We start from the raw sequence: 16,961 nt of genomic DNA on the forward strand, positions 1-16,961 counted from the left end.
GATTTCAAGACTTATTGTATAGCTACAGTATTCAAGACTGTGTGGTATTGGCAGAGGGAAAGGCACATAAATCAATGTAACAGAATAGAGACCCCCAAAAATAGCTCCCCCCCACCCCCGCACACACACAAATACAGTCATGGATTTTTGACAAAGTTGCAAAAGCAGTTCAATGAAGGAAGAATAGTCTTTTCAACAATATTTAAAACTAGTGTTCTGGAAAAGTCCCTTTAAAGGGATGAAAAGAAGCTACGCACTGAGAGAAAATATTTGCAAACCACATATCTAGCAAAAGACTAGTATCTGGAATATATAAAGACCTTTCAAAATTTAATAGTTATAAAACAGTTAAAAAACAAAACAATCTAGTTAGAAAATGGACAAAAGACATGAACCTCCATTTTACCAAGGAGGATACACAAATAGCAGATAAGCACACAAAAAGATGTTTAGCATCATTATCTATTAGAGAAATGCAAATTAGGACCACAATGAGATATCACTACATAGCTATCAGATTGGCTGAAGTAAAACATAGTGACAACATCAAATGCCAATGAGGATGTGGAAAAACTGGATTACTCATACATTGCTGATGAGATTATAAAATGGCGTAGCCATTCTGGAAAATGTTGGCAGTTTTACGAAACTAAACATGCAACTACGATACTAATGAGCAATCGCACTCTTGGTCATTGACCCCACCGAAGTGAAAACACTGTTCATAGAAAAACCTCTACACTAAGATTAACAGCAGCTTTATTCATAATAGCCCCAAAGTGGATACAACTCAGAAGTCTTCCAATACGTGAATGGTTAAACAAACTATGTACACCTATACAATGGAATACTACTCTGAATAAAAAGGAATAAACTATTGATACATCAACAACTTCACTGACTTTTCAGAGAATTATGCTGAGTTTAAAAGCCATTCTGAAAAGGTTACATCATACCATTTGTGTAACATTATTTAAATGACAAAGTTATAAAAATAGAGAATGGGTTAGTGGGTTAACAGGGATTAAATATAGGAGATTGAGGGTTGGAGTGAAATGGGTAAGGCTATAAAAGGGCAACATGAAGGATCGTTGTAGTAATAAATTGTTCTGTATCTGGTCTGTATCAGTGTCAGTATCTTAGTTGTGATGTTACACTATAGTTTGCAAAATATTATCATTTTGGGAAATGGGATAAAGGTGCACAGGATCTCTACCAACTGCAAGTAAACCTACAATTATCTCAAAATAAATATTTCATGTAAAGATTGATAAATCATTTAGCAGGCAAACAAAAAGACAAATTTCAGGAGGAAAAAAGTAAGAAAAACTAACAGATCAACTCAGAAGATCTAACATTTAATTATTAGGCATTCCAGAGACAGAAAAAAGCAAAAACAAATTTTCTCACACTGAAGGACCCAGATCTCTTGATTGTGAGGTCTCATCCAACACAGTAAATGAAAAATGCACACTACTAGAGAAATTAAAAACTTCTAACAGCATCCAGAGGAAAAAATCCAGATCACATTCAAAGCAATGAGAATAAGCAATTTTTTTTATCAGCCTATTGAAAACTTAAGAATATGAAGAAGAAAACAGACAAACAAGTGGGAAAAAATCAACTCAAACAATAAGAATATGAAGAAGAAAACAGACAAACAAGTGGGAAAAAATCAACTCAAACAATACACTTCTCAACCATTCTCACTATTTGAGTGAGTTCTTCAGCAAAAGGTGGAAATGAACTGAGAAGGTGCGAGATCCAGGGAACAAGAGGTGCGGCAAAGGAGAGAAATGACATGAACACCCAATGAGAGCCAAGGAAGTTCCAGGACAGATCTGGAGAACAACAGCTCAAATGAGACCAAGTAGACAGAGGGCTTTGGGAGGAGATCACTGGAGGCTGAAGAGGAGGGAGGAATAAGGGATGGGCGTATTTTCAGATATGTTTTAATATTTGAAAACTAACAATGATAAAAATAAGAATGTAATAAAGATAGGCTGGCAGGTACTAGAAAAATTAAGAAGGCTGGCAGGTACATAGAAAAAATAGCAAAAACAAGACAAGTATCAACTTTAGGAGAAACAAAAAGAAAACCTTTGCAGCAGAAAGTATTCATGTAGTCATAATAATGTCTGTATTCACAATTGATTAATTAAAAAGATGCTATAATTGGAAATAGAGGGTTGAGAGATTAAAAAAAGAGCTAAGTCTATGATAATAGAAAGTCAGTACTTCACATCTAAAATCAATGAATCACAAGCTATTGGTATAACCTTATTCTTTAGAAATGTAGCATTAAATACAAAACAAAAGGACTAAAAGAGTTGACAGTGGTTTCTCTCAACAGAGCTTAGGAGTCAGGATAGATGGAACAAGAAATTGCTGTTTTTAATCCTTTTAGTTTTTTTTCTTTTAAACCGTGTGGATGCATTTGATTTAAGAAAAATGTTTTTCTTTGAATCAAGAAAAGGCACAATCCAAATCAGAGGGAAAATATCTTAGTCAAGCTGTCAGAGGAACTACAGTGAATGATTAATTAATTTGGTAATTAATCCAGATGTTATTGACTAATACCAATAAATGTCCATTCCCCCATCACTGGTGGAATCTGACCTGCCTAGGAGCATCACTGTCACTATCTTTGAGCTTGAGAAATACTATATTAATGCATAGACAAGGCCTATTAATGAAGAGGCTGTTTGTTCCTGGTTTTAATACCACAGAGGCTAGAGAATGCAAAGAAGTCTTAGAGAGTCCCAGGACATGTAAACCCTTTCTAGCCCCTTGCCCTTCTGCAGCGTGGTGTGGTGAAAACAACTTATACAAGTAAGCTAACATTCAAGCCCTCATTTCTGTATTTGGAACATGAGCCTAACCTTGTAAGGATTTTGTGAAGATGGGAAATAAACCATGCCACTTGCTTAATTAGTACATAGAGGTACTCGGTATTATGGTTGTTGAAATCATAAATAGCATTAATAGTAATGTTAGTATCATTCCCTGTGATTGTGGGCCTTTAGTGATTGATTTGCCATAATACCTCTCTCAATTTCCTAGTCCTTGATGTTTACAGTTAGTTTTTTAATGCAGAATACTGCCAGAGGACTGGGCGCATAGCTAATGATAACAACTCCTGTGGAAAAGGTACTGCCAGATACGTCAGTGTTAAGAGTCCCAGGGGCAGCTGAAGCAAAATGGTCTGGGCTAGGCTATGTGAGAAGGCAAGGCTTTGATGATGCAGTAACTTCTATATTTTTGATGTTGTTGAACTTGTTCTCAGCCAGACTCTAGGTTGTTATAACTGTGGAGGGAATAGGTCCAAGGTACCTCAGCTGATGCTGCAGAATTCATATCAAGGGCTTTGTGTATTGCTCCTGGGCGCATAGCTAGACAATGTAATATTCTTGTATTTTTAACATTTTTTTATAACTCCAACAATCAAAAGGTCATAATTTGTTGTAATGATGCTATAATTAAGTTGTGGTAAATGATAGCATTTGTAGATTTTATAACCAGAATTGATTCATAAAATGAATACAGTCCCAGCAGTTTATGTTAACATAATTAAATGGAAATGTAATTCTAACTCAGTTTGCTTATTAAATTGAAAATTACCGGGTTATGAGCACTTTTACGTTTCTGTCAAAATTGGTCTAAGTCTAGAATTCAATGAAATATCCATTAAAATAAAGCATATTGAAGGCTCTGTTGCTGGTGACAAATAAATTCCTTAAAGCACGTGTGACTTGATAATGTGAGGGCGTGTGCTTTTAGTTAGGTTCCCTCTAACTGCCTTTTTCTTTCCTCTGCAGCCATTGGTTTAGCCCTGGGGCTAGGACAGAGCATGACCAGGTAAGGACCATTGTAATCCAAAAGGAAGTTACTCAGCCTCTTTCAAGTATTTAACTGTCTCCCTTCAAGAGAGTAGATCAGCTCTATGAGAAAAAATACAAATCCCTGCTCATTTTAAAAGGTGTTAATTATGCCAACGATTAATACACTGACCAAATAAATGCATGATCCTTAATCAGCATGAGAGTTTTCTTTCCTTTACTGCCACCGTCTTCAGTCATATGTGTGACCTCCGTGGAAAGACTCTGAAACTCACTCATTTGTAGGAGCTCACTATTGATCTTTATTTTTCACAAAGTTAAGGTATCAAAACAGTACATGTGCTTAAAAATTAATTTGTATTAAATCTAAGTTCAGCCGGGAAGAGAATATTTGTATCTGAAGTTTAGAAGGTAGGGTGAAGAGTTTCTTATACTTTTACATTATATTTCTAGATGAATTTTTTAAAATCTCTTTATTGGTATACATGGCAGCACAATGATTAGTTGACAGTGAGAAGTTGATGTTCATTACAGTTATTTTTACATATAAAATCAGCAGTTACCCCTTGATTATATTAGTCCTTTCTCAGAAGCATGCTTAAACTTGTGATGTTTTAAAGCATATACATTTTAGAGTTTGCATCCTTGCAAAGTTTGTATCTTTTCTTGTGAATGATAAAAGTTATTTTTAAAATAAAAGGCAGTGATAAACCTCAAATCCTCAGGGATCATTTCTTCTGAGGGGTAGGCAGAGAAATAGGTAGTGAAGAGGACTTTGTGCTTTAATGGTAATTGGTAACATTACTCTATAATGTTTGATTTTTCTTGGGTTGAGCAGCAGGTTCACAGCTGCTGCGTATACCATAGTTCCTTTTACTAATAAAAGGAAAGTGCTATGCACTTCATTATGAACCTTCTTTATTTTTTAACACACATAAGCTTAATAGAAATACCTTTCATTTTCATGATTTTTTTAACTTGCTTTTTTTCCATGAGAGTGGGTTACCTCTTTAAAGATACTTCTCACATTAATAATGGACTATGTGCCACTATCTCTATGAATTCAAAATTAACTAAGCTAAGCTACATCTATGATGTGTTCCTCTTATTATTTGCAATACAAAAATTAGACTTTCTGCTTTCCTAAATGGTTCATATCCCTCTATGGACAATGCTTACAATAATATTCTGCTTTTAGTATTAAGTTGCATCAGGATATATTTTATCTGAAAATGTAATTTTATAAAGCTCATTTTCTACCCTTTAGAACTTGAGAAGTACTAAAGCAATGTTATAAATCTAGATTTTAGACTATGGTATACCTGGTTGCTTCCAGCCAAGCTATATTCTGAAATTAAAAATTACCTTTAATAGCTAATACCTTGTAAGGAAGAAATTGACCAATTTTTTAAATCTTTTTAAATCTTTTTGCCCGATTTTTGAATCAGCTTTTTACTTAAACTTTGATGTGCCATTTCGGATCTGTATCCTTACTAGGTAGATTATTAATTAATAAATACAGTTAATTCTTGTTACATATGGTAGTTATGTTCTATGTAGTCATCTCAAACACTGAATCAATGAATACTGAACCATTGCTTGTAGGGGAAATACAGGGTTAGGTTTCTTTGAACCCCACGTCACATCTTCATCAACTGATCAATACATAACCTTGTTTTGTGTGTGTTTCTGTTTAAAGACACCTTATTTAATGTCTGTTGTTGATTCATTAGCATTGAACTCACGGCCAACAGCGTCATAACTCATGCCTGAATGAAGCTTATCTAAAGCACATATTTTCTCTTTAAGTCCCATCACTGTCTTCTTGCACTTAGGAACAGTAGACAGCACTTTAGCCCTATGCTTGGGGCCATTTTAAATAGTGAAGTCACCAACAGAAGCACAATTATGCAAAACAAACAAACAAAAAACCAAAAAACTCATAGCATTAAACAGACTGCAAGAAATACACTTGTTTATACTATGAGAGCTTGAAATGAGGCCGTGTCACCGGGCTGGAGCTCAGCTGGAAACATATGTTAGAGGCTACTCAGATTTTTACCACTCTGCCTACACATGTCTGCACATGACTGCAAAAGCAGGGGAAGCACTGGTTTTTGTGTTACAAATAAATGTTAGCAAGTAGGTATATGGAATCTCAGTAATGACAATGAATTGTACATGTATGTATATGTACAATGCATTCTATTTACATAAGGGATAATAATTTCTTAGTTCAACTCAGACCTAACTGTATAGCAAACTAAACTGTTGTCTGAAGTTAGGTGCAAGTGATGAAATGCAAGACCATGAAGTATAAAATCTTTTAGTTTATTGTTGAATGATTGACTAATTGACATGCATGATTACCTTATGTTTTTCTCATACCAACTTAACACAAAGAAACAATAATATTAACCCTACTTTTTAAATTCCATCTCTCACTTCTTTCTCCATCTTAATGATTCTTCTTTCTTGCTATTCTTCAGTGCTAAGTCCCATTTCAATTTACCATGCATAGTGATCATGCCTTTACTATACATTTATTAAATAACTTACCCATCAGCCACTATCTGTTGAGTACTCTCTATTTTTATCAAAAGAGATATTTGTAAAAAAACAACACAATTTTTCCCCTGAGGTGGTCATAGTCTGGAGAAGGTAAGCAGTAATTATACTATGTTGATAAATGTTTCAGAAAACCATAGAGAAGGCACTATGAAGGCCACAAAAGAGAAATGTCAAAGTTAGTTCATGGGTGGAAGGAAGCTTTGCTTCTTTGAGACATTTTGACTGAGTTTACAAGAAGTATCTTAGTGAGTCAGATCATAGTTTGGATTTTACCTAGTTCCCCTTTTAATTTTGAGGACACTGCTGAGTGTGGAGAGACTTGAAATTATTTGTCTGACACTTGAGGAATTACCTGAACAGTGGCTGCCAATAGAAGCACTCCTGAGCTTGAGTGCCTTATGTATAACCAGGTAGTAAAGAGAGGATTGGTGGAGAATGAGATTTCTGCTCTTTGTCTTTCCTCTTGAGATTTGAGACTTTTAATAATCTTGAAAAATGTCACAAATAGCCACAGAAACTCTTAGTTCCTTTTTTTAAATGTAAAAACCATTATCCACAAGGTATACTTTTCTTCCTGGTTTAATTCAGCAGTTTTTCAAATTGTGTATGTAGGTTTTTTACTTACAGATTTTAATGTAATTCTTATATGAGTTATTTTTTAATATACATCTGCAGGTCACTAATAAGGGGATTGTATCTTCGTTTGGCCTAAGTCCAGCAATCTGAAAGTTGGAAGGTAAGAAGCACTTCGCACCATATTCAGAAGTTCTGTTTTTGATCAGAGTTGACATTATTGAGTCAGAATCCAGAAAAGTAACCTCACTTGTGACACTGATAGGAGTCCAAGGGAACAGAAAAAAATATGTATCAAGAAGAATGAAAAAATTTTCAAAATCTTTTGACCTACTCTTGCTTATTAGAGCAGGGTTCAAGGATTCTTATTTATTTTGAATTCATAATCTGACTTTTAAAAAAATATATTGGAGTCTTCTTTTTTTTTTTTTTTTTTTTTTTTGAGATGGAGTCTCGCTTTTTCACCCAGGCTGGAGTGCAGTGGCACAACCTCAGCTCACTGCAATCTCTGTCTCCCAGGTTCAAACGATTCTTGTGCCTCAGCCTCCCTGAGTAGCTGGGATTAATTACAGGCACCTGCCACCATGCCTGACTAATTTTTGTATTTTTAGTAGAGTTTTGCCATGTTGACTAGGCTGAATTCGAACTCATGACTTCAGGTGATCTGCCCGCCTTGACCTCCCAAAGTGCTGGGATTACAGGCGTGAGCCACCATGCCTGGCCAGGAGCCTTCTAAATGCAAATATATGTTGTTCAAGTAACACCTTAGATTATTTTTTTCGTCTTTGCCCCATAAAAGATCTAAGCTCACATATTAACTTGTGATTCATGACCCAGAGATCTCTGTAGTTTTATCTGAGCTTCATTTTAAAGTTGCAGTGGTATCCCCAGATTTATAGTTGTATTGATAAGGTGAAATAAGTTTGTGATGGCTTTTATACATATAGATGCACTGCATTAAGTAATGCCATTGTTTGACTTGTTTTTATGTACAAAGCCCATCAAAACTATAAATTTGAGGAAGAAAACACATTCTTATATAAATCTAATAAAAGGAGCTATAACATCAATATTCAGAGAGGGTGCTATGTCATTTAAGTTCATCCAGGTTGGTGGCCTCTCTGAGAACTATCCAAACCTAGTAGATACAACCTAATGTTTATTTTGGTTCTTATAATTGCATTTTTCAAAACTAAACTATAAATTTTTAATTTTTTTTTCATAACATTGTGTTTGGGATTTTGAGTTCTTTATCTGAACTGTTTTAACACAAGCCTCAGGAATAGTGTTCAAGTGTCTGTCTTTTATCAGTTAGAAAACTTAATTAACCATTAACTGTTATCAATTTAAGGTAGAGGTAGAGATTTCATCATCTTACTTCTAGCTATCTGTGTCACAAATGTTGGTTTGTATATATATATATATTTTTTTAAAAGGCACTAGACTTAGAAATGCCAAAGTAATTAATTTTCTTTATTTTCAGAAACAATTTAGTGTTCATGGTACGAAGTGTTTCTAAATTGAAACACTTTCAGATTAATGGATTTAAGATAACTGGTTGCTCTTTTCTATAAGTAGTAATAACGAGATATGGCTTCAGCTACATATCAGATACCAGATCTCACTCCCTCTTCCTTTATTTCATTCATCCATTCATTCAGCAAATATTTTTTGAGCACTGAAATGCTCCAGACACAGTGCATGAACCCTGAAAATGTAGGCAAATTGCATAACCCAAGCAAAGGGCCAGAGATGAGCAACAGCATGGTACATACCCCAAACTAACAAGTTCAATATGGCTAGGAAATATCATTTAGATGGAAGAAGGATAGGTTGGGGTAGGAGGAAACATAATAAATTATGAATTTAGAGATGTAATCAAATTATGAAGGGTCATGAAAGCCTTATACAAGATTTTGAGTTTGATCTCCATAGAGTCATATAATTAGATTAATTTTAGAAAGCTCATAGAGTCTGCAGTGTGGAAAGTAGATTAGAAGGGAGCAGGCCTGGAGGCAGGGAGATCATTTGGGAGACTTTGCCAGGACAGAGAAAATGGTGGTCTGAACTAGGATGGTGGCAATGGGAATGGAAAGTAGACATTTAAGAGAAAATTTAAGAGTACTTATTTAGTTCAGACATTCCTTAAAGAATAAGCCTAACCATATTCTTGATCATCTAATTAAAGTCTATTCCTTCTCAAGGACAGCTAAGTAAACTAATAATTCATTCTAAGTGATGTAATTGAACGGTTCAAAGCAGTTATTCGTCATTAGAAATAATTGATACTGGTCAGATAATACCTACCGAGAGCCAGTCCCATTAATTATCATCATAATTATAATAATAGCATTTAAGCCATTTCCTTTCTCAGCATTTCCTATGTTCCAGTTTTATAGTGCTAAATATTTTAAATGGTTTATATTACTTAATACTCACAATAGCGTTACAGGTAGATATTATTGTAATCTCCATTTTACAGGTGGTGACCAAGGCTTAGAGAAGTTAAGTACTTTGCCTAAAGTTACACAGGTTGTAAATGGTAAAGCTGTTATTGGAATCCAGTGACTTTTTATTTACTGGCCCAGTTGGGATTAGAACCCAGCTCTATCCTGCATTATTACTTATAAGACTTTTATTTTTGTTGGGGTTCATTGCTAATATTCTGTACAACTTCATTTTAGCCCAGTCTTGCATATAATCATATTTCTGCATAAATAAGATAAGCTAGAGTTTGAGTGAGCACATAGTAAAGAATATTGACTATTTGTTTTTTTCTTTCCATTAGTTAGGGTAAAGCAAGTGTGAAGGGAAGTAGATGGTAAGGCATTTTGAGGAGGCAATCAAATATGTTTTTTTCTAATTATATATTTCCAAGCCAATAATTTCTTTGAAGAAGAATGTTTTAAGCGTGTTTCTTTACCATGTTAGGCCAGTAGGTACAGAGAAAATAATATTAGCTCTTTATGTCAGCATAGGTAACAAAACCTTAAAAAATTCACAACTGAATGAGACAGTGAAGGCCGTTGACAAGAGAGGTTACATTACTTCAACCAGGGCTACTGCAGTGAACCAGAAAAAGAACTGTGTTCTAGACTTCCATCCCCAGGCCACATCTTAACTGACTCTGAGGGCAGTTTAGCTGTCCAGGAAGAACTGGATTGCTAACTCTCACTGATAATTTTGCAACAGTGACAATAAAGAATGAATTTTAAAAAGAAAAATTTGTCTCCCTGAACTATTGAACTCCAGAAAAAGTAGTACTTACAGTCTTTGCTTTAAGAGAAACCAGTAAAAAAAGAAAAAGAAAAAAAAAAAGCCATGCAAATAAATGAATAGTGTCCCTTTGAATGAGAATATTTTCCTGCTTGCAAAATAATATAATGAAAATATTTTTGTTTCTATGACTTTGTCTTAACACTTTGTGTAGCATCAGCTTCTGAGAGATAATCGAGCTGAAAGAGGACACAAGAAAAATTGTTCTGTGAAAACAGCCAGCAGGTAAGCAATTCAAAATCACTTTTGATTCATTCATTTTCTTTTTTCTATGCCTATAAGAATGGAATGAATTGTTGTTAGGTTGCCTTTGGTTCTAAAAAGTCACTTTAAAATATTTTATGTATTGTTTATTGGAATCTATTTTAGGGTTACTAGTAATGAATAAAAAGATATTTTATTTATTTTTTTAAACTTGTAAAAAATAAGTAATTAATTTTTAAAATAAAATATTTATCTCCGTTAACTATTGAATTTTAGATCAACATTTACAATAATAATTCACTTTTAATCTAATAAACGGGCTTAATCTCTTTCCCTAAACTTAAGTGGCATTTTAAACGGGCTTAATCTCTTTCCCTAAACTTAAGTGGCATTTAGACCTTATGAGAGAGAAATATGTATATTCTCATAACATATAAATGAGTGAAGACTGGGAAGAAAGTAGTCTGTTTTAAAGAGTGCTTTTAGAATCTTGTTCATTTTTTCCAATGTTGGATTTTTCCATAATATCAGGAATTTCCCCCAGTTTGTTTTTTAGACAATATGTTTTCAAATTTTGCAAATGGGGTTTCTTAATTTTTAGACTTAATTTTTGTTTAGATGAAAATGGCTACCCTTCTTGTCAGAATGTTGATTAGAAAAACTGCCCTGATATTTACATTTGTTTTATCCTTGAGAAGAGACAACTGACCTCAGCAGCCACCATTGCATCCCATGGCTTCCCAGTGGTAGTGTGCTGTCCACTGACTTTAACATTCCCAAGTAACCAAACTACAGCTTCAAAGTGCCATGTTGTGCAGATAAATGTCAACTGAGATCCCACTGGGTGTCTGCAGAAGCAAATGCAAATCCTACCTAGCATATCTAATGTAGACAATCAAAAATCGCCAAACGTAAAATGAGATAATTCACCATCAGTGATAGTCAACATAAACGACTAAGAGATTTTCTCCTAAGACTGCCAGATCCTAAAATTATAAGATATAGATTATAAAATAACTATGGATGAGACGTTTATAGAAATAAAATGAACAAGCAACAAATCACTATAAAAATGAATCAGTATGAAGTGAAAAATATATATAATTTTTAGAAATGGGAAATGTGATTGTTCAAGAGATAATTAGTGAAATGAAAGATACATCTGAAGAATGGACCAGAATATAGTATAAAAATTCAAGGAGTTGAAAAACTGAAGGAGTACGTAAGAGACATAGAAGATCTGTGATACAGTCAATCATAGTCCTTGATGAAAAGAATAGAATAGCTGAAAAAAACATGAAATTTGATGAGATGGCCGCTAAGAATTCCCAAACCTGGTAAAAGTTATAAACCCATAGATACAGATACAAAAAGCACAGTTAATAACATGCACGATAATAAAACGAAATCCACACCTAATAATATACCATAGTAGACCAAAAGTGAAGACAAATGTTAGAAGAATCAAGATAAAAGGCAAATTATCTACAAAGGAATGACAATGATATATCAGATTTCTCAGTAGCATCGGTGAGGCCAGAAGACAGTGGAATCATCCTCATTGTGCTGCATGAAAATAAATTGTCAACCTAGAACTATGTACCTGGAAATCCATCTTTCATGTACAAAGATGAAGTAAAGTAATCTTAAGATTTTCAAAAAGAGGGAATGTTTACAGACCTTTGTGAAGAAGTTTTAAAGGGTGTATTTCAAGAAAAGTCCCAAGGAAGGTCTGAGAGGCAAGAATGAATAACGAGCCAATATACTGATTAAAATGTTTATATAAATATATAAAATGTATAAAGCAAAGAGCAATAGTACCTGGAGAAACTCACTAACCCACTATCATAGCACTCTTAATATTGATAGCTTAAGCCACCTGAAAATTTATAAATGGAAAATTTCTGTAACACAAAATTAGCAAGCTGAAGTTAGTAATATTATATAAAACCTGGCATCCAAACTGGTAGAAAAAACACACTTTTCTCAAAGACACATAGAACACTTACAAAATTAATCACTTACCAGGCCATAAAGCTAGTATCAACAAATTTTAGTGAATATGGATCATAAAAAATATATTCCTTTACTGGAATGTGAATAAGTTAGCAATTGGTACCAAATTTTTTTTTTTTTTTTTTTTTTTTTTAAGGTTACAGTTAAAGGCTGGGCACGGTCGCTCATGCCTGTAATCTTTGGGAGGCCAACGCGGGTGGATCATGAGGTCAGGAATTCGAGACCAGCCTGACCAACATGGTGAAACCCTGTCTCTATTAAAAATACAAAATTAGCCGGGCGTTATGGCATGCACCTGTAATCCCAGGTACTCAGGAGGCTGAGGCAGGAGAATCACTTGAGCCCAGGAGTCGGAGGTTGCAGTGAGCCAAGATCACGCCACTGCACTACAGCCTGGGCGACAGAGTGAAACTCTGTCTCCAAAACAAAAAGTTACAGTTAAAAAGTACACTTCTGGCCAGATACAGTGGCTCATGGCTGTAATCCCAGCACTTTGGGAGGCTGAGGAGGGCGGACACCTGAGTTCAGGAGTTCGAGATCAGCCTGGCCAAAATGGTGAAACCCTGTTTCTACTAAAAATACAAAAATGTGCCAGGCTTGGTGGCTCCCACCTGTAGTCCCAGCTACTTGGGAAGCTGAGCCAGGAGAATCGCCTGAACCCAGAAGTCGGAGGTTGCAGTGAGCCAAGATGGGGCCATTGCACTCCGGCCTGGGCAACAAGAGTGAAACTCCGACACACAAAAACACACACACACAAAGTATTCTTCCAAGCAACTCATGTGTCAGAAGCAACTTTATTAATATCAAGACATGTGGGTTACAATTAGATGGTAATTGGAGGAAATTCTACTGCCTTAAATGTTTACTTACATTAGAAATTCAGTCCCAGCTCCTGTTACAATCAAGTTTCTGAACTATAGGATTACTGCTACCTCCCTGAAGATCAACCCAGCAGAAATTTAGAAAGACAAAATACATAGGAAACTTCAAGAAGCCCTTGGTATTATAGGTGCTATCTTAAACTTATGTATGTAAAGCAGGGTGGCTTTGACTTGAGACAGGAGGCAATCTAGCCTGGCTGAGAGAGAATAAAATATGAAATACAGGGTAAACCTTTGGAGTTCTGTACTTTTTCATCATTGGCCATTGCCTTGGGAGAATTGCTGTCTGCCCCACACAAAGACTCAGACCTCTGATCTAAGTGTCTTCCAAAATAAACTCAGTAGTTCACAGTGCTGTTTTTGAGGAACTTGAAGGAACTGGGTGAAAGATTATAATGTCCTTGTTGCAGCTCCTCTAAAACCCAGTGCTGAAGAATTAGTTCTGCTCCTCTCCGGGAGTGAGAAGAGGGAAAAGGTATTCTCCTAACCAAAGGAGTTATTTCATGGAGTGGGGTGTGATGACTGTGGTTTTCCAGTGCCAGGGCCTGTCTACTCTAAGGCTCACAACCCCAGTTGCTTTTCCCATGCCATTGCCTGACAGACTAGCCAATATTCTCAGAGGAAGATGAACTCATAGGCCAAGATAAGACATTTGAAAAGGCCAGGCACGGTAGCTCACACCCGTAATCCCAGCACTTTGGAAGGCCAAGGCGGGAGGATCACTTGAGCCCAGGAGTTCAAGACCAGCCAGTGCAATATAGTGAGACTCTGTCTCTATAAAACATTTAAAAACTAACTGGGCAGTTGAGGCTGCAGTGAGCCATGATCATGCTAGTGCTCTCCAGTGTGGGCAACAGAGTAAGACCCTGTCTCAAAAAACAAAAAAAAAAAGAAAAAGAAAAAAGACATTTGACAAGAACAGCCTTTTCAAAAGAAAAACAATCAATTGGATTACAGATTCCAATAGAAGCAGAAATGTTGGCACAAGAGAGTCAACAAAACTGTAATTAACATGATACATATTAACTAAAATAGATATAGGAAGATATTTACAATACGAAGCAAGAAAAAGAACGCATAATTAAGAACCAGATATTTATCTAAGTCTTAAGATATACATAACTGGAGAGATACACCTTGTTCATGGGTCAGAAGACTCAATATCTTAAGATCAGTTTTCTCCAAATTTTCTAGATTAAATACTATCTAAATCAAAATCCCAGCAGGCAATTTTACAGAAATGGATAAGCTAATTCTAAGTTTCATATGGAAATGCAAAGGACTTAGCCCAAACAACTTTGAACAAGAAAAATAAAGTTGAAATGCTAACACTACGTTATTTGAAGACTTTATTATAAAGCTGTATTAATTAAGACAGTCTGGTACAGTCATGAACCACATAAGGACATTTCAGTCAGTGAGGGTTCACATATATGACAGTGGTCCCAGAAGATTACAATACCATACTTTTACTGTGTCTTTCCCATGTTTAGTTATGTTTGGATACACAAATACCATCGTATTACAGCTGCCTACAGGATTCTGTACAGTAACATGCTGTACAGGTTTGTAGCCTAGAAGCAATAGGTTACACCATACAGCCTAGGTGTGTAGTAGGCTACACCATCAGGTTTGTATCCTTGTCATTAATTGATGCCTGACTACATTTATATGAAGATAGAAAAACAGATCATTAGAGAGGAATAGAAGTCAAGAAATACAACTACATGTACAAAGACAACTAACTGATTTTCACCAATGTATAAAGTCAATGAAGAAAGTTTGATAGTCTTTTCAACAAATAGTACTGGATCAAGTATATTGTCATTTGCAGAAAAATATATATATTTTCAACTCACACCTAACACTGTACACCATGTAATGGTTAATTTTATGTGTCAACTTGACTGGGCTAAGAGATGCCCAGATAGCTGCTCAATGAATATTTCTGGGTTTGTCCGTAAGGGTGTTTCTGGAAGAGACTAGCATTTGAATCGGTAGACTGAGTAAAGATCTCTCTTATGCAGATGGACATCATCCAATCTATTAAGGGCCTGAATAAAACATAAAGGCAGAGGAATGGTAAATTTATTTTCTCTTCTTGAACTGGGAGATCCATATTCTCTTGCCCTTAGACATCAGCACTCCTGGTTCTTGGACCCACGAACTCAGGTGAAGTCTTACCCCATTACTCCCTAGCTCTCAGCTGAATTACTCCACCAACTTGCCTACTCCTCCATTTTGCAGACCACAGATTGTGGGACTTCTCAGCCTCCATAATCACATGAGCCAATTTCTATAGTAAATATATTTATGTGTGTATATCACATAGAAAACAACCCACATGGATAACAGACCTAAATGTAAAACCTAAATGTATAAAACCTCAAGAAAACACAGGAGAAAATCTTTGCAACTTTGGTGTGTTTACAGGCCAGGTTCTTCAGAGAAACTGAGTTCATATAAATAAATATATATACATATATATACATATACATCTATATGGGAATATATCCATCTTATATATCCCTATACCTCCTATATATTTGTATACATATGTACATATATCACCTCTACACACGTGTATAGATGCATCCTATATATATATATATATAAAAATAATTATATATAGAAAGATTTATTTGAAGGAATTGGCTCACACAGTTACAGAAGTCCCAAGGTCTTCAGCTGACAAGCTGGAGACTCAGGAGAACCAGTGGTGTAGATCTAGTCTGAATCTGAGGGCCTGAGAACCAGGAAAATCTGCGATGTAACTTCTAGTCTGATAGTCAACAGACTCAAGACCCAAGAAAAGCCAATTTTTTAGTTCCAATCCAAAAGTAGGAAACTGATATTCAATCTAAGTAGTCAGGTAGGAAGAGGTTCCTCTTACTCATCCTTTTTGTGTTCTAAAAAACAATTGATTGGAAGAGGCCCACCCACAATTAGGAGATAAATCTACTCAGTGTACCAATTCAAATTTCATCTCATCTGGAAACACTCTCACAGACATAGACACAGTAATATTTGACCAAATGTCTGGGGACCTCATGACCCAGTCAAGTTGATTCATAAAAGTAACCAACATACGTTGGCTTCAGCAAAGATTTCTTTGATAAAACTTCAGAACACAATCCAGGAAAGAATAAATTGATAAATTGGAATTTATGAAAATGTAAAACTTACGTTCTTCAAGCCACAGACTTGGAAAAAATGTTTGCAATCACATATCTTATAAAACATTTATATCAAGAATATGTAAAGAACTCTGAAAACTCAATGTTAAGAAATCAATCCAATTAAACAATAAGGAAAAGTTTGAATAGACACCTAACCAAAGAAGATATGTAAATGGCAAATTGCATATGCAAAGATGTTAAACATCATTACTCATTAGGAAAATGGAAAGTAAAACCACAATGAGGTATCACTCACAACAATTAGAATAGCTAAAAATAACAAAATGAATGTACTATATTACATTCTGGAAACCAGTTTTGAAGTTTCCTAAAATGTTAAATGTAGACCTACTATGCATTCCACGCAAATACTTAAAAGATTGTACACACCACACCACTGCACTCCAGCCTGGGTGACAGAG

General features: G+C 35.2%; 1 protein-coding gene across 5 annotated transcripts in view; it reads left to right on the forward strand.

The window, feature by feature from the left end:
* GPATCH2 (G-patch domain containing 2) overlaps positions 1-16,961 on the forward strand; it is a 201,804-nt gene that overhangs the window by 126,918 nt on the left and 57,925 nt on the right. For all 5 annotated transcript variants that reach the window (XR_001895551.2, XR_002517433.2, XM_003893105.5 and 2 more), the window contains exons 7-8: positions 3,819-3,858; positions 10,414-10,484. Coding sequence is in view for 3 of the 5 variants with exons in the window: in XM_003893105.5 (XP_003893154.1) it covers positions 3,819-3,858; positions 10,414-10,484 (111 nt within the window). In the remaining 2 variants the exon portion in view is untranslated. The remainder of the gene's footprint in view (positions 1-3,818; positions 3,859-10,413; positions 10,485-16,961) is intronic.

Source organism: Papio anubis, chromosome 1, assembly GCF_008728515.1.
Source record: "Papio anubis isolate 15944 chromosome 1, Panubis1.0, whole genome shotgun sequence".
Classification (NCBI taxonomy): domain Eukaryota; kingdom Metazoa; phylum Chordata; class Mammalia; order Primates; family Cercopithecidae; genus Papio; species Papio anubis.